Source organism: Oncorhynchus tshawytscha, unplaced genomic scaffold (genome assembly GCF_018296145.1).
Source record: "Oncorhynchus tshawytscha isolate Ot180627B unplaced genomic scaffold, Otsh_v2.0 Un_contig_3305_pilon_pilon, whole genome shotgun sequence".
Lineage (NCBI taxonomy): Eukaryota > Metazoa > Chordata > Actinopteri > Salmoniformes > Salmonidae > Oncorhynchus > Oncorhynchus tshawytscha.
In genome coordinates, this window is record NW_024609365.1 from 57,501 (window position 1) to 82,362 (window position 24,862).

Here is a 24,862-nt window from a genome sequence, read left to right on the forward strand (position 1 = left end):
CCTGTCTACTGTAATATAAACCCTGTCTAATGTAATATCCACCCTGTCCACTGTAATATCCACCCTGTCTGCTGTAATATCCACCCTGTCTACTGTAATATCCACCCTGTCTACTGTAATATCTAACCTGTCTGCTGTAATATCCACCCTGTCTACTGTAATATCCACCCTGTCTACTGTAATATCCACCCTGTCCACTGTAATATCCACCCTGTCTACTGTAATATCCACCCTGTCCACTGTAATATCCACCCTGTCTACTGTAATATCCACCCTGTCTACTGTAATATCCAACCTGTCTGCTGTAATATCCACCCTGTCTGCTGTAATATCCACCCTGTCCACTGTAATATCCACCCTGTCCACTGTAATATCCACCCTGTCTACTGTAATATCCAACCTGTCTGCTGTAATATCCACCCTGTCTACTGTAATATAAACCCTGTCTACTGTTATGTCCACCCTGTCTGCTGTAATATCCACCCTGTCTACTGTAATATCCACCCTGTCTAATGTAATATCCACCCTGTCCACTGTAATATCCACCCTGTCTGCTGTAATATCCACCCTGTCCACTGTAATATCCACCCTGTCTACTGTAATATCCACCCTTTCTACTGTAATATCCACCCTGTCTACTGTAATATTCACCCTTTCTACTGTAATATCTACCCTGTCTAATGTAATATCCACCCTGTCTACTGTAATATCCACCCTGTCTACTGTAATATCCACCCTGTCTACTGTAATACCCACCCTGTCTACTGTAATATTCACCCTTTCTACTGTAATATCCACCCTAACTACTGTAATATCCACCCTGTCTACTGTAATGTCAACCCTGTCTACTGTAATGTCCACCCTGTCTACTGTAATATCCACCCTGTCTACTGTAATATCCACCCTGTCTACTGTAATACCCACCCTGTCTACTGTAATATCCACCCTGTCTACTGTAATATCCACCCTGTCTGCTGTAATATCAACCATGTCTACTGTAATGTCCACCCTGTCTACTGTAATATCCAACCTGTCTGCTGTAATATCCACCCTGTCTACTGTAATATCCACGCTGTCTACTGTAATGTTCACCCTGTCTACTGTAATATCCACCCTGTCCACTGTAATATCCGCCCTGTCTACTGTAAAATAAACCCTGTCTACTGTAATATCCACCCTGTCTACTGTAATATCAACCCTGTCTACTGTAATGTCCACCCTGTCTACTGTAATATCCACCCTGTCCACTGTAATATTCACCCTGTCTACTGTAATATCCACCCTGTCTACTGTAAGATAAACCCTGTCTACTGTAATTCCACCCTGTCTACTGTAATATCCACCCTGTCTACTGTAATATCCACCCTGTCTACTGTAATATCCACCCTGTCTGCTGTAATATCCACCCTGTCTACTGTAATATCCACCCTGTCTACTGTAATATCCACCCTGTCTACTGTAAACCCTGTCTACTGTAATGTCCACCCTGTCTACTGTAATGTCCACCCTATCTACTGTAATAGCCACCCTGTCTGCTGTAATATCCACCCTGTCTGCTGTAATATCCACCCTGTCTCTACTGTAATATCCACCCTGTCTACTGTAATATCCACCCTGTCTACTGTAATATCCACCCTGTGTAATATCCACCCTGTCTGTAATATCCACCCTGTCTGCTGTAATATCCACCCTGTCTACTGTAATATCCACCCTGTCTACTGTAATATCCACCCTGTCTACTGTAATATCCACCCTGTCTACTGTAATATCCACTGTAATATCCACCCTGTCTACTGTAATATCCACCCTGTCTACTGTAATATCCACCCTGTCTGCTGTAATATCCACCCTGTCTCTGTAATATACTGTAATATCCACCCCTGTAATATCCACCCTGTCTACTGTAATATCCACCCTGTCTGCTGTAATATCCACCCTGTCTACTGTAATATCCACCCTGTCTGCTGTAATATCCACCCTGTCTCTGTAATATCCACCCTGTCTGCTGTAATATCCACCCTGTCTGCTGTAATATCCACCCTGTCCTGTCTGCTGTAAAATCCACCCTGTCCTGTAATATCCACCCTGTCTCCACCCTGTCTGTAATAATATCCACCCTGTCTGCTGTAATGCTGTAATCCACCCTGTCTACTGTAATATCCACCCTGTCTACCCTGTAATATCCACCCTGTCTACTGTAATATCCACCCTGTCTACTGTAATATCCACCCTGTCTGCTGTAATAATGTAATATCCACCCTGTCTACTGTAATATCCACCCTGTCTACTGTAATATCCACCCTGTCTGTAATATCCACTGTAATATGTCCTGTAATATCCCCTGTCTACTGTAATATCCACTGTCCTGTCTACTGTAATATCTGTAATATCCACCCTGTCTACTGTAATATCCACCCTGTCTGCTGTAAAATCCACCCTGTCTACTGTAATATCCACCCTGTCTACTGTAATATCCACCCTGTCTGCTGTAATATCCACCCTGTCTGCTGTAATATCCACCCTGTCTACTGTAATATCCACCCTGTCTGTAATATCCACCCTGTCTACTGTAATATCCACCCTGTCTGCTGTAATATCCACCCTGTCTACTGTAATATCCACCCTGTCCTGTAAAATCCACCCTGTCTACTGTAATATCCACCCTGTCTACTGTAATATCCACCCTGTCTGCTGTAATATCCACCCTGTCCACTGTAATATCCACCCTGTCTGCTGTAATATCCACCCTGTCCACTGTAATATCCACCCTGTCTACTGTAATATCCACCCTGTCTACTGTAATATCCACCCTGTCTACTGTAATATCCACCCTTTCTACTGTAATATCTACCCTGTCTAATGTAATATCCACCCTGTCTACTGTAATATCCACCCTGTCTACTGTAATATCCACCCTGTCTACTGTAATACCCACCCTGTCTACTGTAATATTCACCCTTTCTACTGTAATATCCACCCTAACTACTGTAATATCCACCCTGTCTACTGTAATGTCAACCCTGTCTACTGTAATGTCCACCCTGTCTACTGTAATATCCACCCTGTCTACTGTAATATCCACCCTGTCTACTGTAATACCCACCCTGTCTACTGTAATATCCACCCTGTCCTGTAATATCCACCCTGTCCTGTAATATCTCTACTGTAAATCCACCCTGTCCTGTAATATCCACCCTGTCTGCTGTAATATCCACCCTGTCTACTGTAATATCCACCCTGTCTGTCCACTGTAATATCCACCCTGTCTCTGTAAAATAAACCCTGTCTACTGTAATATCCACCCTGTCTACTGTAATATCCACCCTGTCTACTGTAATATCCACCCTGTCTACTGTAATATCCACCCTGTCCACTGTAATATATTCACCCTGTCTACTGTAATATCCACCCTGTCTACTGTAAGATAAAACTGTAATCCACCCTGTCCTGTAATATCCACCCTGTCTACTGTAATATCCACCCTGTCTACTGTAATATCCACCCTGTCTGCTGTAATATCCACCCTGTCCTGTAATATCCACCCTGTCTACTGTAATATCCATCCACCCTGTCTACTGTAATATCCACCCTATCTACTGTAATAGCCACCCTGTCTGCTGTAATATCCACCCTGTCTGCTGTAATATCCACCCTGTCTACTGTAATATCCACCCTGTCCTGTAATATCCACCCTGTCTACTGTAATATCCACCCTGTCTCCACCCTGTCTGCTGTAATATCCACCCTGTCTCTGTAATATCCACCCTGTCTACTGTAATATCCACCCTGTCTACTGTAATATCCACCCTGTCTGCTGTAATATCCACCCTGTCCTGTAATATCCACCCTGTCTACTGTAATATCCTGTCTGCTGTAAAATCCACCCTGTCCTGTAATATCCACCCTGCTGTAATATCCACCCTGTCTGCTGTAATATCCACCCTGTCTACTGTAATATCCACCCTGTCTACTGTAATATCCACCCTGTCTGCTGTAATATCCACCCTGTCCTGTAATATCCACCCTGTCTCTGTAATATCCACCCTGTCTGCTGTAATATCCACCCTGTCTGCTGTAATATCCACCCTGTCTGCTGTAATATCCACCCTGTCTGCTGTAATATCCACCCTGTCTACTGTAATATCCACCCTGTCTGCTGTAATATCCACTGTAATATCCACCCTGTCTGCTGTAATATCCACTGTCCTGTCCACCCTCTGCTGTAATATCCACCCTGTCTACTGTAATATCCACCCTGTCTGCTGTAATATCCACCCTGTCTACTGTAATATCCACCCTGTCTGCTGTAATATCCACCCTGTCTGCTGTAATATCCACCCTGTCTACTGTAATATCCACCCTGTCTGCTGTAATATCCACCCTGTCTACTGTAATATCCACCCTGTCTGCTGTAATATCCACCCTGTCTGCTGTAATATCCACCCTGTCTGCTGTAATATCCACCCTGTCTACTGTAATATCCACCCTGTCTGCTGTAATATCCACCCTGTCTACTGTAATATCCACCCTGTCTGCTGTAATATCCACCCTGTCTACTGTAATATCCACCCTGTCTGCTGTAATATCCACCCTGTCTACTGTAATATCCACCCTGTCTGCTGTAATATCCACCCTGTCTGCTGTAATATCCACCCTGTCTGCTGTAATATCCACCCTGTCTGCTGTAATATCCACCCTGTCTGCTGTAAATCCACCCTGTCCTGTAATATCCACCCTGTCTGCTGTAATATCCACCCTGTCTACTGTAATATCCACCCTGTCTGCTGTAAAATCCACCCTGTCTACTGTAATATCCACCCTGTCTACTGTAATATCCACCCTGTCTGCTGTAATATCCACCCTGTCTACTGTAATATCCACCCTGTCTACTGTAATATCCACCCTGTCTGCTGTCGGTAATATTAACAGCAATGGAAGGAGGAAAATAGAGAAAAAGCCTGTAGTCAGCAGTCCTTACCTGCAGGTCCAGGGCGGTCAGCTGTTTTCCTTTCTCGCCACCCGCATTGCGCTTGTACTCCTCAATGGTCCAGGAGGGCTGACCCCGTTTGCCGTCAACCGACAGGCCTGTGAGCCTGAGGTCTGTGTACAAGGGGCTGCCCTTCATGTGGGACTTGACGGAGGGGGGGAAGGGGTGCGGTGAGAACACCTGCTCCACCAGGTAGGAGTCCTTGGGGGGCTTTGAGGAGCGGTGGACCTGGGGGGCCATCTCATACTGGCGCTCCCGCTCTGACTGTAGTGGGGAGGGATGGAGGGGGTCAGAGATTAAAGTTGAAAAGTGGGGTAAATGGACAGTGAGAAAGAGAGAGAGAGAGGAGGGTGAGAAAGAGAGAGAGAGAGAGAAAGAGAGAGAAAGGGGGGAGAGAGAGAGAGAAAGGGGGAGAGAGGGGGGGCGGGGGGGAGAGAGAGAGGGAGAGAGAGACAGAAAGAGAGAGAGAGACAGATAGAGAGGGATTGAGGGAGAGAGAGGGAGGGAGGGAGGGAGGGAGAGAGAGAAAGAGAGAGAAGGGGGGAGAGAGAGAGGGGGAAAGAGAGAAGGGGAAAGAGAGAGACAGAGTGTTATCATATAAAAACTGTCACACGCACATTGCTGAGGTAAGACCAATGTTTTCATTGAGTGACTGTGTGACCCAATAAAGAGACTATACCAATGTATCAGTGTATAGAAAACACACTGTCCTGCAGCTTGGGAAGTGTGCTGTTTGCTTTACCCCGGAAACCCAGAAACGAGTTTGGTTGAATAGTCCAGTTCCCAGAGTCATAAGAGAAAGATCATGCTACTGTAGATATAGACAGCTAGAACCCTGAACACAACACTGTGTTATAGACAGCTAGAACCCTGAACACAACACTGTGCTATAGACAGCTAGAACCCTGAACACAGTACTGTGTTATAGACAGCTAGAACCCTGAACACAACACTGTGCTATAGACAGCTAGAACCCCTGAACACAGCACTGTGCTATAGACAGCTAGAACCCCTGAACACAACACTGTGCTATAGACAGCTAGAACCCTGAACACAGCACTGTGCTATAGACAGCTAAAACCCCTGAACACAGCACTGTGCTATAGACAGCTAGAACCCCTGAACACAACACTGTGCTATAGACAGCTAGAACCCTGAACACAGCACTGTGTTATAGACAGCTAAGAGCCCTGAACACAGCACTGTGTTATAGACAGCTAGAACCCCTGAACACAACACTGTGCTATAGACAGCTAGAACCCTGAACACAGCACTGTGTTATAGACAGCTAAGAGCCCTGAACACAACACTGTGCTATAGACAGCTAAGAGCCCTGAACACAGCACTGTGTTATAGACAGCTAAGAGCCCTGAACACAGCACTGTGTTATAGACAGCTAAGAGCCCTGAACACAACACTGTGCTATAGACAGCTAGAACCCCTGAACACAGCACTGTGCTATAGACAGCTAGAAACCCTGAACACAGCACTGTGCTATAGACAGCTAAGAGCCCTGAACACAGCACTGTGTTATAGACAGCTAAGAGCCCTGAACACAACACTGTGCTATAGACAGCTAAGAGCCCTGAACACAGCACTGTGCTATAGACAGCTAAGAGCCCTGAACACAGTACTGTGCTATAGACAGCTAAGAGCCCTGAACACAGCACTGTGCTATAGACAGCTAAGAGCCCTGAACACAGCACTGTGTTATAGACAGCTAGAGCCCTGAACACAGCACTGTGCTATAGACAGCTAAGAGCCCTGAACACAGCACTGTGTTATAGACAGCTAGAACCCTGAACACAACACTGTGCTATAGACAGCTAGAACCCCTGAACACAGCACAGTGTTATCATATAAAAACTGTCACACGCACATTGCTGAGGTAAGACCAATGTTTTCATTGAGTGACTGTGTGACCCAATAAAGAGACTATACCAATGTATCAGTGTATAGAAAACACACTGTCCTGCAGCTTGGGAAGTGTGCTGTTTGCTTTACCCCGGAAACCCAGAAACGAGTTTGGTTGAATAGTCCAGTTCCCAGAGTCATAAGAGAAAGATCATGCTACTGTAGATATAGACAGCTAGAACCCTGAACACAACACTGTGTTATAGACAGCTAGAACCCTGAACACAACACTGTGCTATAGACAGCTAGAACCCTGAACACAACACTGTGCTATAGACAGCTAGAACCCTGAACACAGTACTGTGTTATAGACAGCTAGAACCCTGAACACAACACTGTGCTATAGACAGCTAGAACCCCTGAACACAGCACTGTGCTATAGACAGCTAGAACCCCCGAACACAACACTGTGCTATAGACAGCTAGAACCCTGAACACAGCACTGTGCTATAGACAGCTAGAACCCCTGAACACAACACTGTGCTATAGACAGCTAGAACCCTGAACACAGCACTGTGCTATAGACAGCTAAAACCCCTGAACACAGCACTGTGCTATAGACAGCTAGAACCCCTGAACACAACACTGTGCTATAGACAGCTAGAACCCTGAACACAGCACTGTGTTATAGACAGCTAAGAGCCCTGAACACAGCACTGTGTTATAGACAGCTAGAACCCCTGAACACAACACTGTGCTATAGACAGCTAGAACCCTGAACACAGCACTGTGTTATAGACAGCTAAGAGCCCTGAACACAACACTGTGCTATAGACAATACAGTGCCACTGACACAACCTGCAACGGAAACATGCGGTCTCTCCTTCACTGCAGCCAAGTGAGTAAGACATTTAAACGTGTTAACCTCGCAAGGCTGCAGGCCCAGACGGCATGAACACAGCACTGTGTTATAGACAGCAGACCAGCTGGCACGGTGTGTTTACGGACATATTCAATCAATCCCTATACCAGTCTGCTGTTCCCACATGCTTCAAGAGGGCCACCATTGTTCCTGTTCCCAAGAAAGCTAAGGTAACTGAGCTAAACGACAGCCTGTGTTATAGCACTCACATCCGTCATCATGAAGTGCTTTGAGAGACTAGTCAAGGACCATATCACCTCCACCCTACCTGACACCCTTGACCCACTCCAATTTGCTTACCGCCCAAATAGGTCCACAGACGATGCAATCTCAACCACACTGCACACTGCCCTAACCCATCTGGACAAGAGGAATACCTATGTGAGAATGCTGTTCATCGACTACAGCTCGGCATTCAACACCATAGTACCCTGAACAAGCACTGTGCATCAAGCTCGAGACCCTGGGTCTCGAACACAGCACTGTGCAACTGGGTACTGGACTTCCTGAAGGCCCTGAACACCCACTGTGCTATAGACAGCTAAGAGCCCTGAACACAGCACTGTGCTATAGAGGGTAGGCAACAACATCTCCTCCCCCCGCTGATCCTCAACACTGGGGCCCCACAAGGGTGCTCTGAGCCCTCTCCTGTACTCCCTGTTCACCCACGACTGCGTGGCCATGCACGTGCTCCAACTCAATCATCAAGCACTGGACGACACAACAGTGGTAGGCTTGATTACCAACAACACTGTGCTATAGACGGCCTACAGGGAGGAGGTGAACACAACACTGTGGTGTCAGGAAAATAACCTCACACTCAACGTCAACAAAACTAAGGAGATGATTGTGGACTTCAGGAAACAGCAGAGGGAACACCCCCCATCCACATCGATGGAACAGTAGAACACAGCACTGTAGCAAGTTTTAAGTTCCTCGGCATACACATCACAGACAAACTGAATTGGTCCACTCACACAGACAGCATCGTGAGGAAGGCGCAGCAGCCCTTCAACCTCAGGAGGCTGAAGAAACGGCTTGAACCCAAAAGCACAGTACTGTGTTATAACAGCTAGAACCCTGAACACAACACTTCTGATGCACAGACAGAGCATCCTGGCGGGCTGTATCACCGCCTGGTATGGCAACTGCACCGCCCTCAACCGTAAGGCTCTCCAGAGGGTAGTGAGGTCTGCACAACGCATCAGCTAGGGGCAAACTACCTGCCCTCCAGGACACCTACACCACCCGATGCACAGGAAGGCCATAAAGATCATCAAGGACATCAACCACCCGAGCCACTGCCTGTTCACCCAGCTGCCATCCAGAAGGCGAGGTCAGTACAGGTGCATCAAAGCTGGGACCGAGAGACTGAAAACAGCTTCTATCTCAAGGCCATCAGACTGTGTTAAACAGCCACCACTAACATTGAGTGGCTACTGCCAACACACTGTCAATGACACTGACTCTACTCCAGCCACTTTAATCATGGGAATCGATGGAAATGATGTAAATATATCACTAGCCACTTTAAACAATGCTACCTTATATAATGTTACTTACCCTGTACTCTACATTGCATCTTATATGCATACGTTGATACTGTACTCTATATCATCGACTGCATCCAACATGTAATACATGTATCACTAGCCACTTTAACTATGCCACTTGGTTTACATACTCATCTCATATGTATATACTGTAACGATATCATCTACTGTATCTTGCCTATGCTGCTCTGTACCATCAGTCATTCATATATCCTTATGTACATATTCTTTATCCCCTTACACTGTGTATGACAGTAGTTTTTTTTGGAATTGTTAGTTAGATTACTTGCTGTTATTACTGCATTGTCGGAACTAGAAGCACAAGCATTTATAGACACTCGCATTAACATCTGCTAACCATGTGTATGTGACAAATAAAATTTGATTTGATTTGATTTGATTTGATTTGACAGCTAAGAGCCCTAAACACAGCACTGTGTTATAGACAGCTAAGAGCCCTGAACACAGCACTGTGTTATAGACAGCTAAGAGCCCTGAACACAACACTGTGCTATAGACAGAAACCCTGAACACAGCACTGTGCTATAGACAGCTAAGAGCCTGAACACAGCACTGTGTTATAGACAGCTAAGAGCCCTGAACACAACACTGTGCTATAGACAGCTAAGAGCCCTGAACACAGCACTGTGCTATAGACAGCTAGAACCCTGAACACAGCACTGTGCTATAGACAGCTAAGAGCCCTGAACACAGCACTGTGCTATAGACAGCTAAGAGCCCTGAACACAGCACTGTGCTATAGACAGCTAAGAGCCCTGAACACAACACTGTGCTATAGACAGCTAAGAGCCCTGAACACAGCACTGTGCTATAGACAGCTAAGAGCCCTGAACACAACACTGTGCTATAGACAGCTAAGAGCCCTGAACACAGCACTGTGCTATAGACAGCTAAGAGCCCTGAACACAGCACTGTGCTATAGACAGCTAAGAGCCCTGAACACAGCACTGTGCTATAGACAGCTAAGAGCCCTGAACACAGCACTGTGTTATAGACAGCTAGAACCCTGAACACAACACTGTGCTATAGACAGCTAGAACCCTGAACACAGTACTGTGTTATAGACAGCTAGAACCCTGAACACAACACTGTGCTATAGACAGCTAGAACCCCTGAACACAGCACAGTGTTATCATATAAAAACTGTCACACGCACATTGCTGAGGTAAGACCAATGTTTTCATTGAGTGACTGTGTGACCCAATAAAGAGACTATACCAATGTATCAGTGTATAGAAAACACACTGTCCTGCAGCTTGGGAAGTGTGCTGTTTGCTTTACCCCGGAAACCCAGAAACGAGTTTGGTTGAATAGTCCAGTTCCCAGAGTCATAAGAGAAAGATCATGCTACTGTAGATATAGACAGCTAGAACCCTGAACACAACACTGTTATAGACAGCTAGAACCCTGAACACAACACTGTGCTATAGACAGCTAGAACCCTGAACACAGTACTGTGTTATAGACAGCTAGAACCCTGAACACAACACTGTGCTATAGACAGCTTGAACCCTGAACACAGCACTGTGCTATAGACAGCTAAAACCCCTGAACACAGCACTGTGCTATAGACAGCTAGAACCCCTGAACACAACACTGTGCTATAGACAGCTAGAACCCTGAACACAGCACTGTGCTATAGACAGCTAAAACCCTGAACACAGCACTGTGCTATAGACAGCTAGAACTCCTGAACACAACACTGTGCTATAGACAGCTAGAACCCTGAACACAGCACTGTGTTATAGACAGCTAAGAGCCCTGAACACAGTACTGTGTTATAGACAGCTAGAACCCCTGAACACAACACTGTGCTATAGACAGCTAGAACCCTGAACACAGCACTGTGTTATAGACAGCTAAGAGCCCTGAACATAACACTGTGCTATAGACAGCTAAGAGCCCTCAACACAGCACTGTGTTATAGACAGCAACCCTGAACACAGCACTGTGCTATAGACAGCTAAGAGCCCTGAACACAGCACTGTGTTATAGACAGCTAAGAGCCCTGAACACAACACTGTGCTATAGACAGCTAGAACCCCTGAACACAGCACTGTGCTATAGACAGCTAGAAACCCTAAGAGCCCTGAACACAGCACTGTGCTATAGACAGCTAAGAGCCCTGAACACAGCACTGTGTTATAGACAGCTAAGAGCCCTGAACACAACACTGTGCTATAGACAGCTAAGAGCCCTGAACACAGCACTGTGCTATAGACAGCTAAGAGCCCTGAACACAGTACTGTGCTATAGACAGCTAAGAGCCCTGAACACAGCACTGTGCTATAGACAGCTAAGAGCCCTGAACACAGTACTGTGCTATAGACAGCTAAGAGCCCTGAACACAGTACTGTGCTATAGACAGCTAAGAGCCCTGAACACAGCACTGTGCTATAGACAGCTAAGAGCCCTGAACACAGTACTGTGCTATAGACAGCTAAGAGCCCTGAACACAGCACTGTGCTATAGACAGCTAAGAGCCCTGAACACAGCACTGTGCTATAGACAGCTAAGAGCCCTGAACACAGCACTGTGCTATAGACAGCTAAGAGCCCTGAACACAGCACTGTGCTATAGACAGCTAAGAGCCCTGAACACAGCACTGTGCTATAGACAGCTAAGAGCCCTGAACACAGCACTGTGCTATAGACAGCTAAGAGCCCTGAACACAGCACTGTGCTATAGACAGCTAAGAGCCCTGAACACAGCACTGTGCTATAGACAGCTAAGAGCCCTGAACACAGCACTGTGCTATAGACAGCTAAGAGCCCTGAACACAGCACTGTGCTATAGACAGCTAAGAGCCCTGAACACAGCACTGTGCTATAGACAGCTAAGAGCCCTGAACACAGCACTGTGTTATAGACAGCTAAGAGCCCTGAACACAGCACTGTGTTATAGACAGCTAAGAGCCCTGAACACAGCACTGTGCTATAGACAGCTAAGAGCCCTGAACACAGCACTGTGCTATAGACAGCTAAGAGCCCTGAACACAGCACTGTGTTATAGACAGCTAAGAGCCCTGAACACAGCACTGTGCTATAGACAGCTAAGAGCCCTGAACACAACACTGTGTTATAGACAGCTAAGAGCCCTGAACACAACACTGTGTTATAGACAGCTAAGAGCCCTGAACACAGTACTGGGCTATAGACAGCTAAGAGCCCTGAACACAGCACTGTGCTATAGACAGCTATTATACTACCAGTACTGCAGTACCAGGAATCCTTCTCTCCATGAGTTCACTGCATTACATAAGAAACACACTCTTGTATCCACTCTCTTTTCAGGTCAATAAAAAAAGTTATCCGTAAACAAAGTGGCGAATTATGAATTAAAGTGCCAACATTTGTTTTTAATATCTGCGAGCATCTGATTTCTGCCCTGGGAGAAGAAAAGAAAATGCTCCTGTTCAGAGTTGGAGAGTTGGCCATTTTTCCAAAAGGAACTAAATCAAATTTCTCTCTGCCAGTTGAAGTGCATATTGGACTATCGCAGGATAACCTTAGAAATCAGTGTTCACTAACACAATGAAATCTATCATTTGGAAATGAATGAAGTAGTTTAAGCCTTTAAGTTGATTCACGTCTACAGTCAATATGAACCCTTACGGCCAGTCAATCGAAACAAGAACAGCATGTACAGCATGTTTCTATTGGCCAGATGAACATCCATTAATGTTATTGATCAATGGAAGACCTTCTCTCTTCATTCTTAAACACACTTCCATGACAACAAAACACATTTCCCCAAATGACCTCCTTTCATTGTTATGTCTTCCATTGTTATGTTATTGTCTCCACTGACCAAGATAGACAAGGTGAAGAACACATCACTCTACTGTGCAATCTATTGATTACATGTCTGGGCCAGTAAAAACACCACATTTAGCACAAACTCTCAATTCTTCATGAGTGTTTTTAGGTTCTTTACACCCCTCAATGCAGGGACGCATCGGGACGAGACATTTCTAAAATACCGGACCATTTTTTCCCTCAACACCACCATTATTAGTCAAATAATGAGCATTTAGCGCAAAAAAACCCAGACCAGCCCATCTGACATTTGCATGAATTGACCTATGGCCCGTCGGTCTGCATCAACATTAACAGCAATGGGTAACGCCAGCTATCAGAGTCATAGAAGGGACTCAAATCTATTCCTGTCTGGTTAACTGCTCATATATACGTTGACAATGTGCCTCTGTCTCTGAGGCTGCGACTGTACGTTTCTCCAGCCATCTGGAGGGCTGCATTCAATGTTAATTGGATGTTGATGAATACCGAGCTGTAGGGGGAGAACAGCACAATGCACGTCTTGATTCAGGAATGCTCCTTCGCAGACAAATCGATGTGTGTTTGTATGTGTGTATGTGTGTGTGTAGTTTGTTTTGCCAAGTAAATCTGCTCTCAGCTCCTGATCGCCCAGGCTCCTTGTCAATCAGGCTTATCTATCTGTGTGGTAGGTCTACTTAGAGGATGTCTCTCAGCTGAGGTTAGTAGCTAGCTGTATCATCTCGGCAGTGGAGATGATGGCCATGTTTATGGAATCATTCCAGGGGGTGGAGAATGTTGTGCCTGCCTGCCTGCCTGTCTGTCTGTCTGTCTGTCTGTCTGTCTGTCTGTCTGTCTGTCTGTCTGTCTGTCTGTCTGTCTGTCTGTCTGTCTGTCTGTGTCTGTCTGTCTGTCTGTCTGCCTGCCTGCCTGCCTGCCTGCCTGTCTGTCTGTCTGTCTGTCTGTCTGTCTGTCTGTCTGTCTGTCTGTCTGCCTGCCTGCCTGCCTGCCTCTGCCTGCCTGCCTGCCTGCCTGCCTGCCTGTCTGTCTGTCTGTCTGTCTGCTTGCCTGCCTACCTGCCTGCCTGTCTGCCTGCCTGTCTGCCTGCTTGCCTGCCTGCCTGTCTGTCTGCCTGTCTGCCTGCCTGTCTGCCTGCCTGCCTGCCTACCTAACTACCTGCTTGCCTGCCTACCTAACTACCTGACTTACCTAATGAGAGTGACAAGCGAGATGAAAGCTTCAACACCGCCATCACACTTCTCACAATGTTGTTTTGGCACCCTAACCTGACATCCTTATTAACATTCAGGAGTTATATGAGTCTTGCAGAGGCTCTGGTGACAGGGAGGGGAGAGGAGGGAGATGGGAGGGGAGAGGGAAAGAGAGAGTAGAGAGGGACATTTGTGATCTGAATGGTAGGAGAGAGGGAGGATCAGGGGACTGCTTGGTTGAAAGAGACGGCGAGGCAGTGAAGAGGGAGGCAGGGAGGGGAGGGGGGGGAGGAGATGGAGGTGAGATTGAGAGAGAAGAACATAGGGAGGAAAAAGAGAGTGGGGGAGCAGAGGATGGAGGCAAGGAGCAAAGAGGAGAGGGGAGGGAGAGAGCAAAGAGGAGAGGGGAGGGGAGGGAAAGAGCAAAGAGGGGAGGGGGAGCAAAGAGGAGAGGGGGGGAGGGAGCAAAGAGGAGAGGGGGGGGCAAAGAGGGGGGAGGGAGCAAAGAGGGAGGGAGGGAGCAAAGAGGAGAGGGGAGGGAGGGAGCAAAGAGGGAGAGGGAGGGAGCAAAGAGGGAGAGGGAGGGGGAGCAAAGAGGAGAGGGGAGGGAGCAGAGCAAAGAGGGGAGGGAGGGAGCAAAGAGGAGAGGGGAGGGAGGAAAGAGCAAAGAGGGGAGGGAGGGAGCAAAGAGGAGAGGGGAGAGAGCAAAGAGGAGGGGAGGGAGGGAGCAAAGAGGGGAGGGAGGGAGCAAAGAGGAGAGGGGAGGGAGGGAGCAAAGAGGGGGAAGGGAGGGAGCAAAGAGAGGAGAGGGAGGGAGCAAAGAGGAGAGGGAGGGAGCAAAGAGGAGAGGGGAGGGAGAGAGCAAAGAGGGGAGGGAGGGAGCAAAGAGGAGAGGGAGGGAGCAAAGAGGAGAGGGGAGGGAGAGAGCAAAGAGGGAGGGAGGGAGCAAAGAGGAGAGGGGGAGGGCCAGAGAGAACAAGGGGAGTTTGGGTAGAGACTGGAGGGAGCAAAAGAGGAGAGGGGAGGGAGGGAGCAAAGAGGAGAGAGGGGAGGGAGAGAGCAAAGAGGGGAGGGAGGGAGCAAAGAGGGACTGCTGGGAGGGAGGGAGCAAAGAGGAAAGAGGGAGCAATGGGGGTCTGCATCTGACCTCTGGGGAGGGAGCAAAGAGGAGAATGCTGGGGAGGGAGCAAAGAGGAGAGGGAGGGAGCAAACTGGGGAGAGGGGCGGGAGCAAAGGGGGAGGGGAGGGAGCAAAGAGGAGAGGGGAGGGAGGGAGCAAAGAGGAGAGGGAGGAAGCAAAGAGGAGAGGGGAGGGAGCAAAGAGGAGAGGGAGGGAGCAAAGAGGGGGGAGAGGGAGCAAAGAGGAGGGGGAGTGGGAGGGAGGGAGCAAAGAGGAGAGGGCCAGAGAGAACAAAGGGGAGTTTGGGTAGAGAGGAATGGGAGAGTCAGGGAGGAGAGAGGGAGGGAGAGGAGCTATAAAAACAGGGGACTGCTGATAAGAGAGGGGGTATGGCTGGGCTTCAACCTCTGTGGGTAACTAGGCCACTGAACAGATGGACTAACCTTTACTGTGGGTCTGCATCTGACCTCTGTCTCAGGACCCTCTCTCTATTCACACGGACACAACAGTACTGCAAGAAACAAAACCTATTCTAACATTAAATATGAACATACCAACATATCCTCTGGAATGTTAGATACAGTATCTATACAATATGAATGTGTAATGATACAGTGGGACAAAAAAGTATTTAGTCAGCCACCAATTGTGCAAGTTCTCCCACTTAAAAAGATGAGAGAGGCCTCTTTGGTCTTGGTGGTGGAGTTTGGAGTGTGACTGTTTGAGGTTGTGGACAGGTATCTTTTATACTGATAACAAGTTCAAACAGGTGCCATTAATACAGGTAACGAGTGGAGGACAGAGGAGCCTCTTAAAGAAGAAGTTACAGGTCTGTGAGAGCCAGAAATCTTGCTTGTTTGTATTGGTGACCAAATTATGTAAATGTATCGCTAGCCACTTTAAACAATGCTACCTTTTTCCACCATAATTTATGTAATACATGTATCAAATACTTTAACTATGCCATTCATATCATCTACTGTATCTTGCATGCTTGCATCCTACAATGCTGTGGGAAAATGATATTCTTTTCTGGTAAATTTTTTTTTCTAATTTCATTGTCGGAACTAGAATAGTTGAAGTGTACCTGTATGATGAAAATTATAGGCCTCATTTTTTAATGTGGGAGTACTTGCACATATTGGTATGTGCTGATAAATACTTTTTGCCCCACTGTAAAAAAATGTAATATTGGTGAATGACTGAAGACTATGACTGATATTGCTTGAACAAATGAATGGGTGTAGAATGTACTGCATTCATTTTTGTTTGTAGGTGACCAAATGTACTGTATTCATAATTTCTGAATAAATGTACTGTATTCTTTTATTGCTGGGGTCTGTCATAGTTGAAGTGTAAATGTACTGTATTCATATTGCTGTGGGTAAACCACTGTATTCATATTGCTGTGGGTGCCCCACTGTAATTTGGGAAATGTAATATTGCTGTGAACAAATGGTAAATGTACTGTATTCATATTGCTGAAGGTAAATGTACTGTATTCATATTGCTGTGGGTAAATGTACTGTATTCATATTGCTGTGGGTAAATGTACTGTATTCATATTGCTGTGGGTAAATGTACTGTATTCATATTGCTGTGGGTAAATGTACTGTATTCATATTGCTGTGGGTAAATGTACTGTATTCATATTGCTGTGGATAAATGTACTGTATTCATATTGCTGTGGGTAAATGTACTGTATTCATATTGCTGTGGGTAAATGTACTGTATTTATATTGCTGTCGGTAAATGTACTGTATTCATATTGCTGTGGGGAAATGTACTGTATTCATATTGGTGTGGGTAAATGTACTGTATTCATATTGCTGTGGATAAATGTACTGTATTCATATTGCTGTGGGTAAATGTACTGTATTCATATTGCTGTGGGTAAATGTACTGTATTCATGTTGCTGTGGGTAAATGAATGATTGTATGACTTTGTAAACAATAACATGTCTGAAAGGAACTGCTCATTTAGACTATATTACAATCAATACCCAGGTCTAGAATTACACTCAAAATGTGAGCAGGACTGTCACGCCCTGACCTTAGAGAGCTTTTTATGTCTCTATTTTGGTTTGGTCAGGGTGTGATTTGGGTGGGCATTCTATGTTCATTTTTCTATGTTCTGTATTTCTTTGTTTTTGCCGGGTATGGTTCTCAATGGGGTGGCAGGGTGGCCTAGTGGTTAGAGTGTTGGACTAGTAACCGAAAGGTTGCAAGTTCAAGCTGACAAGGTACAAATCTGTTGTTCTGCCCCTGAACAGGCAGTTAACCCACTGTTCCTAGGCCTTTGAAAATAAGAATTTGTTCTTAACTGACTTGCCTAGTTAAATAAAGGTATAAAATCAGGGACAGCTGTCTATTGTTGTCTCTGATTGAGATCCATACTTAGGCAGCCTTTTCCCACCTGTGTTTTGTGGGTAGTTATTTTCTGTTTTGTGTTTCTGCACCTGACAGAACTGTTCGTTGTCGTTTTGCTCTTTGTTATTTTGTTCTAGTGTTCAGTTTTAAATAAATATCATGAACACGTACCACGCTGCGCTTTGGTCCACTCCTTCTTCATCAGACGAGCGTTACAGAACTACCCACCACCAAAGGACCAAGCAGCGTGGTAAGGAGGACTGGACATGGGAGGACATCCTGGATGGCAAAGGATCCTAGACGGGGGAGGAGATCCTGCCCGGAAAAGATCACCTGCCATGGGAGCAGGTTGAAGCAGCAAGGAAGGTGGAGGCAGCTGGTAAATAGGGCCAAGGATACACGGGGACAAGGCTGGCACTAAAGACCGGGAGGCCACTCCCCAACATTTTTTAGGGAGGCACACGGGGAGATTGTCTGAGCCAGGTTGGAGACCTGAGCCAACTCCCCGTGCTTACCTGAGGGGGAGTCGTACTGGTCAGACACCGTGTTATGCGGTGGAGCGTACGGTGTCTCCAGTGCGCGTGCACAGCCTGGTGCGCGACATTCCAGCTCCCCAAATCGGCCGGGCTAGAGTGGGCATCTAGCCAGGTCGGAGGGTGCCGACTCAGCGCATCTGGCTGCCAGTACGTCTCTATGCCCAGTCTGCACAGCCCAGTGCGTCCTGTGCCTGCGCCCCACATCTGCAAGTTGAAAATAACCATCCAGCCAGGACAGGTTGTGCAGGCTCCTAGCTCGAGACCTCCAGTGCTCCTCCACGACCCAGTGTATCCGGTGCCTCTGCCTAGGACAGGGCCTCCTGTATGTCTCTCCAGCCTGGTGAGTCCTGTGCCTGCGCCCAGAATTAATCATCTTATGTCTCCCCAGCCTGGTGAGCCCTGTGAGAGCTCCACGTACCAGACTGCCCATACGTCTCCTCTTTCCAGTGATGATCCATGGCAAGAAGCCTCCAGTGATGATCCATGGCACGAAGCCTCCAGTGATGATCCATGGCACGAAGCCTCCAGTGATGATCCATGGCACGAAGCCTCCAGTGATGATCCATGGCACGAAGCCTCCAGTGATGATCCATGGCACGAAGCCTCCAGTGATGATCCATGGCACGAAGCCTCAGGTGAGGAGTCATGGAACAAGGACTCCAGCGAAGGCCTCCAGTCCGGAGCCTCCAGCGAAGGCCTCCAGTCCACCAGCGATGGTCTCCAGTCCGGGGCCACCAGTGACGGTCTCCAGTCCGGGGCCACCAGTGACAGTCTCCAGTCCGGGGCCCGCTACGATGGTCCCCAGTCCGGGGTCGGCGGCGAGGGTCCCCGAACCAGAGGTGCCACCAAAGTGGGGGGAGCCAGAGGCGGAGGGGGGTCTACGTCCTGCACCCGCACCAGGAAGCCCACCCAGACCCTCCCCTTTAGAGTCAGGTTTTGCGGCCGGAGTCCGCATCTTTGGGGGTTGCGGACTCTCTCTGGCCATAGAGAGGCTTTTATTCTCTATTTTGGTTAGGCCAGGGTGTGACTAGGGTGGGCATTCTAGTTTCTTTATTTCTATGTTTTCTATTTCTTTGTGTTTGGTAGGGTGTGGTTCTCAATCAGAGGCAGCTGTCTATCGTTGTCTCTGATTGAGAACCAGACTTAGGTAGCCCTTTTTCCACCTGTCTTGGTGAGAAGTTGACTTTGTTTAGGGCCTTTCGCTTTACGGTTTGTTTTTGTAGTGTTTATTGTTTTGTTTCGGTGTCATGTTTATAAATAAAAAGGAAATGTACGTCTACCACGCTGCACCTTGGTCCTCTTACTTTAACAGCCGTGACAAGGACAATGATGTGGTGCTGATGTTTTGCCCATCACCCGCAGGCAGCCCTGTAATGGTCTACCCCCAATACTATAAGCCTGGTAAATATATAACAACTCCATTATACCTACAGTCATTTAACATTGTCTTATTACTGTGTGGAAGCTACTGGAGTACATTCCACAGCAGTAACTGCCGTGTGGAGAATTGAAGAGAAAGTCAAAGTTGTGAGCCAGGCTTGGTTGTATGGCACCAGTGTACAGGTACACTAGATTTCCTCAGAGTGTCAGAAACAACTGGTTACCCTCCATCTGGGCAATATGCCAACAGAGGTAAGAAGAGAAAGAGAGTGATTTTTGAGTGATGGTTTATCTGTGTCATTTGGAAATGGCTACGATTGACAGTGAGTCATGGTAATGATGTAAGAAGGAGCTGAAGGGAGCCATGCCTTCTCTTCCTGGGTTCTATAGAATCAGGAGTAAAAGTTTATAGCTAGTCAAAAACAAAGTTCACAAAAAGCAAGATGACAAATGTATGACATTTTATTTTCAAAACGTTTTTCATCACAAAGATACAAAAGGTGGTTATATAAAGCTTTCACTTACACTTAACAATTTCAAGACTCTTAACTCTTACACCTAAAACCTAACATTTTAAAGTTCCAGAAAGCTAGAGAACTAGGAGAATATAACAAGTAAATAAGTCAAACATTTCATCATAAATTCATCATCAAATAGCACACATAATATATTTCATAACACATTTAATTTTACATTTCATCATAAAGTTTATTGTGGAATTGCATAAACTACATTTCTGATTTCAAACATTGCCATTTGTCAATTATATTCAGTAGGGTAAATCTAGAACAAAGTCTGACGGTTGATTGGGATCTTTTTATAATGTTTTTTTTTACTATATTTCTTTGCCGTTACATTTAGTGTGTCATTAACATTTTCTATCCACCCCGGACAGGATGGGGTTCTCCTCAGCAAGGCAGTCCCTGGTCTCCAGAGCCATCCGGAGTTTCTGCCAGAAGACTCCAGTGTGCTCCCCAGCTATGGGCCAGCTCAGGTAGGTACGTCTCTTCACCAGCTTTCTCATCCGGTGGAAGGGGGAGAGCTGCTGGTCTGGGACCTCCTCCAGAAACACCAGGATCAGAACGCCCTTCTGCTCATCAAACAGACGGAAGCTGGCCACCTGGATCTCCCGGGGGGCACCACTCACTCTCCAGGTAGTGACGGCTGATCACGCAGATGGTCTTGCGGCTCCCGTAGATGGCGTCTGTGATGTTGTCTACGATGGATTTGCCTGGCTGGAAGTCACGGTGATGTAGACACAGCTTCCAGTCTTGGTTTCCCTCCAGCTCTGGCAGAAGTTCCCTCAGGACCCAGGGCTCATCGTGACCATTGTAGGAGACGAAGGCATCATACTGATGAGTCACACGGACGTTCCTCCGCTTTGTGTCCTAGAGATAAGCCTGAAAGAGATAGTAGGTGTAGACCAACTGCCATCTCAGGAGATGGTAGATAAAAGACCCCAGCAAGGTTAAGAGGACCAGAGAAGTGGAGGAGATGAAGTAGAAGAATCCTATATCTACTGAACAGTAGTGAGTGTCATGGTCCAACAGTTTGGTACCTCCTAGATGGACCAGATAGTTGCAGGTAAAGTCATAGGCATCAACAACCTGTGTTTGGTTTTCTGTTGTCACCCACTGGATAAACCAAGCATTGCTGCAGTCACAGGTGAAAGTCTTGTCTTGCAGGTCCAAGTAAACTAAAGCAGGTAAAGAACATATCATTTTTTAAACTTTAATTTAACTAGGCAAGTCAGTTAACAACAAATTCTTATTTTCAATGATGGCCTAGGAACAGTGGGTTAACTGCCTGTTCAAGGGCAGAACGACAGATTTGTACATTGTCAGCTCAGGGATTTGAACTTGCAACCTTCCGGTTACTAGTCCAACACTCTAACCACTAGGCTACCCTGCCGCCGTCATTGTATCACTGACTACTGTAAAGTCATTCTTTCTCACCTGTGAGTAACTGAGTTGAGTGAGTTTGTCTCCTATGAGAAAATCTAAAGACTGAAGTTGGGTTTTAGACAGGTATAGCCTGTTGAGTCTTCGGGTGAAACAACTCCGTGCTCAGGGCTGTGAACTCATTCAGACTGATGTCAAGGGACCACAACTGTGGTGTGTAGACGGATGTGTTTGGGTGAAAGGACTTAATGTTAAGACTCCTTGCGCTGAATGCCAATAAATATTTCAGATCTTTAAGAAAGTTGGCTGGTATATTCAACATTCCAAAAGGATACTGACTGGAGATGATCAGGATCTTTAGAGACGGTAGAAGAGAAAAGGGTGGGGATTTAAGTTCACCATAATGTAGATATTTAATACGATTCCAACTCAAATCAAGTTTTTCTAAGGCTGAACATCCTCTGAACATAGTGGCCCTAATGTTTATTTTACTCAATCTATTCGATGCCAAATGAAGCATTTTAAGATTGACCAAACCCTGAAAGGCCCCATCTTCCACAGTGTCAATTCAGTTGTCAAATAAAATCAAAGTTTTGAGGGATTGTAAGCTTTCAAAGTCTCCTTTATGGATAGATCTTAGCATATTGCCTCCCAATTGCAAGTTTTCTAGTTTTTGCAAACAATTCTTAAAAACACAACGTAAAGATGGGACACTGTTTTTTCCCAGATCTAGGAGTTAAGTCCTGCAAATCTTGAAAAACATTGCCTTTAATGTCAGTGATTTCATTGTTAGTCCTTTATGTTAGTCCTGTCAGATTGGCAAAATTGAATGAGCCTAGTTTATTGATGGTATTGTATCTGAGATCCAAGATTGTCAGAGATTGGATATTATGAGTGGCATTTGGCACAGAAGAAAGCATATTGTTACTTAGATCTGATGATCTATGGCAGCCTCAGACTGAAGTATGACTGAAGTATGTAACAAATGATAGAGCAGCTAGAGCAGCGGAGGAATTCAGGAATTCAGTTTGAGTGCCAGGCAAGTAGAAAACTCTTCACATTCACACTCTACAGCCCTGGGACACAGGCTCACAAACTCTGACCTAACTCTGACCTAACCTCCAACCCAAGTACTCCATTCTGCCACCTCTGGTCTCTTGGCCCTCCCACCCGTATGGGAAGGTGGCTCCCGCTCAGCCCAGTCTAAGCTCTCCTCGGTCCTGGCACCCCAATGGTGGAACCTGCCTCCCCCCTGAAGCTAGGACAGCAGAGTCCCTGCCCATCTTCTGAAAACATCTGAAACCCTACCTCTTCAAAGAGTATCTTAAATAATCCCTGAACCTGCATGACATGAGCCGCCCTCGCGCTCTCTCCCAACTTGGATAGAAAGTTGTCTATTAATGCCAAAAAAGTCAATCCACCCTCAAAACACTAGTTTACTAGGGATTGTTTCATGATGCAGTGTACAATCTATAGCTATAATGTATACCGTATTTAGCTGCTATTTATACACTTTTAATAAAAATGACATCAAATCACCTCGCAATGAGGAATAAAAGATGACATGGAGTAGCCTAGCAATGAGGAATAAAAGATGACATGGAATAGCCTCGCAATGAGGAATAAAAGATGACATGGAATAGCCTAGCAATGAGGAATAAAAGATGACATGGAATAGCCTAGCAATAAGGAATAAAAGATGACATGGAATAACCTCGCAATGAGGAATAAAATTAGTCGTCTTAAGGATAAATTCATCCACTATTTATTGTTGAACTCAGCCGGTAACAGCTTACATAAATGGGCTGCAAGGTCAATTACATTAAATCAAATGAATTGAATGAGCCTAGTTTATTGATGGTATTGTATCTGAGATCCAAGATTGTCAGAGATTGGATATTATGAGTGGCATTTGGCACAGAAGAAAGCATATTGTTACTTAGATCTAGAGTAGTCAGTTGCTTCATTGAGCTGAATGACTGATGAGACAGATGAGTAAGAGCATTATGGGATATATCCAACTTAGTCAAGTATGTGCAGGACTTAAGCAGTCCCTCAGGGACAAAACTCATGTTGTTATAACGCAGACTGAGTGTTGTCAGTGTAGCAATATGGCAGTCAATATTGGCGAGAGCTGAGATCCTATCTTCCCCTAAATGAGACAGTATGAGAGATGTTAATGATGAGTTGAGGCTCTGCAGTACCACACTCATTTCCTTCAAAGACATGTGGACACCGCTCAAATTGAGACTTTTCATATGACTCAGAAAAGATCTGTCTGGTACATCCCATGTCATGCTTCCATTTTGACCAGAGTCAGAGAGGTTTAAATAGTGGAGTTTAGGAAGAACATCAGCTGTGATCTTGAAGATTCTCATTGGATTTGGGATACATCCAGCACTCTCAGTCCTATGGACTTATTTGATATGTCCTGTGACTGGAAAAAGGTAAATCCGTTGCTTGCAATGTACAACTCCTGCAGGTGTATGAATAGCAAGATTGTCTGAACCTTCTTTAGAACATTAAGTTGGTTGCCGGTTAAGTTTAATACATTTAAGCTGGAGAGATTCTGAAAGGTAGAGGATGAAATGATTTTGATGTGGTTGTAGTCTAGTCGAAGCACGGAGAGGTTGCCTAGGCCCTGAAACAGGTGGTCTGAGAGGGTGTTGAGTCTGTTATTGGCAAGATTCAGCTCCTGAAGAACGACCAGGTCTGAAAAAGCCCCATCGTCCACATGAGACATCCGGTTGCAGGAAGTGTTTAAAGATTGGAGGGCTGAGAGATCTTTGAAATCAAATGTTTTGATCATCACAATGTTGTTGATGGAAAGGTCTAAAGATCTTACTTTTCTTGGAATGTCTTCTGGTATGGTTTGGAGGTTCTTCTTTCCACAGATTACTTTCATGTTGGTATCATTGAGAGATTCACGGACTGTGCATTCTTTCAATGAATAGCCCCTTAATGGATTTACAAGGATCCAGCAACATATAAGAGTGCACAGAAAAATACTTGGTTGTGAATATGTAGTCCCGTTGCGTATTTCCGACATGGTTATCTTAATTTTCATCAATAGGCTCTTGATGCCAGGTCCCCCTCGCAAAATGGTGTTTCTAAACTCAACAGTCTTTTCCTTTTTAAATAAAGGTTTTTAAATAAAGGTTCAATAAAAAAATGTCAGTTCATTTCTGGAGGAAGAGGTGACAAATGCCACTTATTTGACTCCAATTAGCAC

The 24,862-nt window shown here is 45.9% G+C and overlaps 1 protein-coding gene across 1 annotated transcript in view; it reads right to left on the minus strand.

Moving 5' to 3' along the window:
• LOC112240971 (major intrinsically disordered Notch2-binding receptor 1-like) overlaps window positions 1-24,862 on the minus strand; it is a 51,827-nt gene that overhangs the window by 12,807 nt on the left and 14,158 nt on the right. Inside the window, exon 4 of the mRNA XM_042315015.1 lies at window positions 4,979-5,251. Coding sequence (XP_042170949.1) covers window positions 4,979-5,251 — 273 coding nt within the window. The remainder of the gene's footprint in view (window positions 1-4,978; window positions 5,252-24,862) is intronic.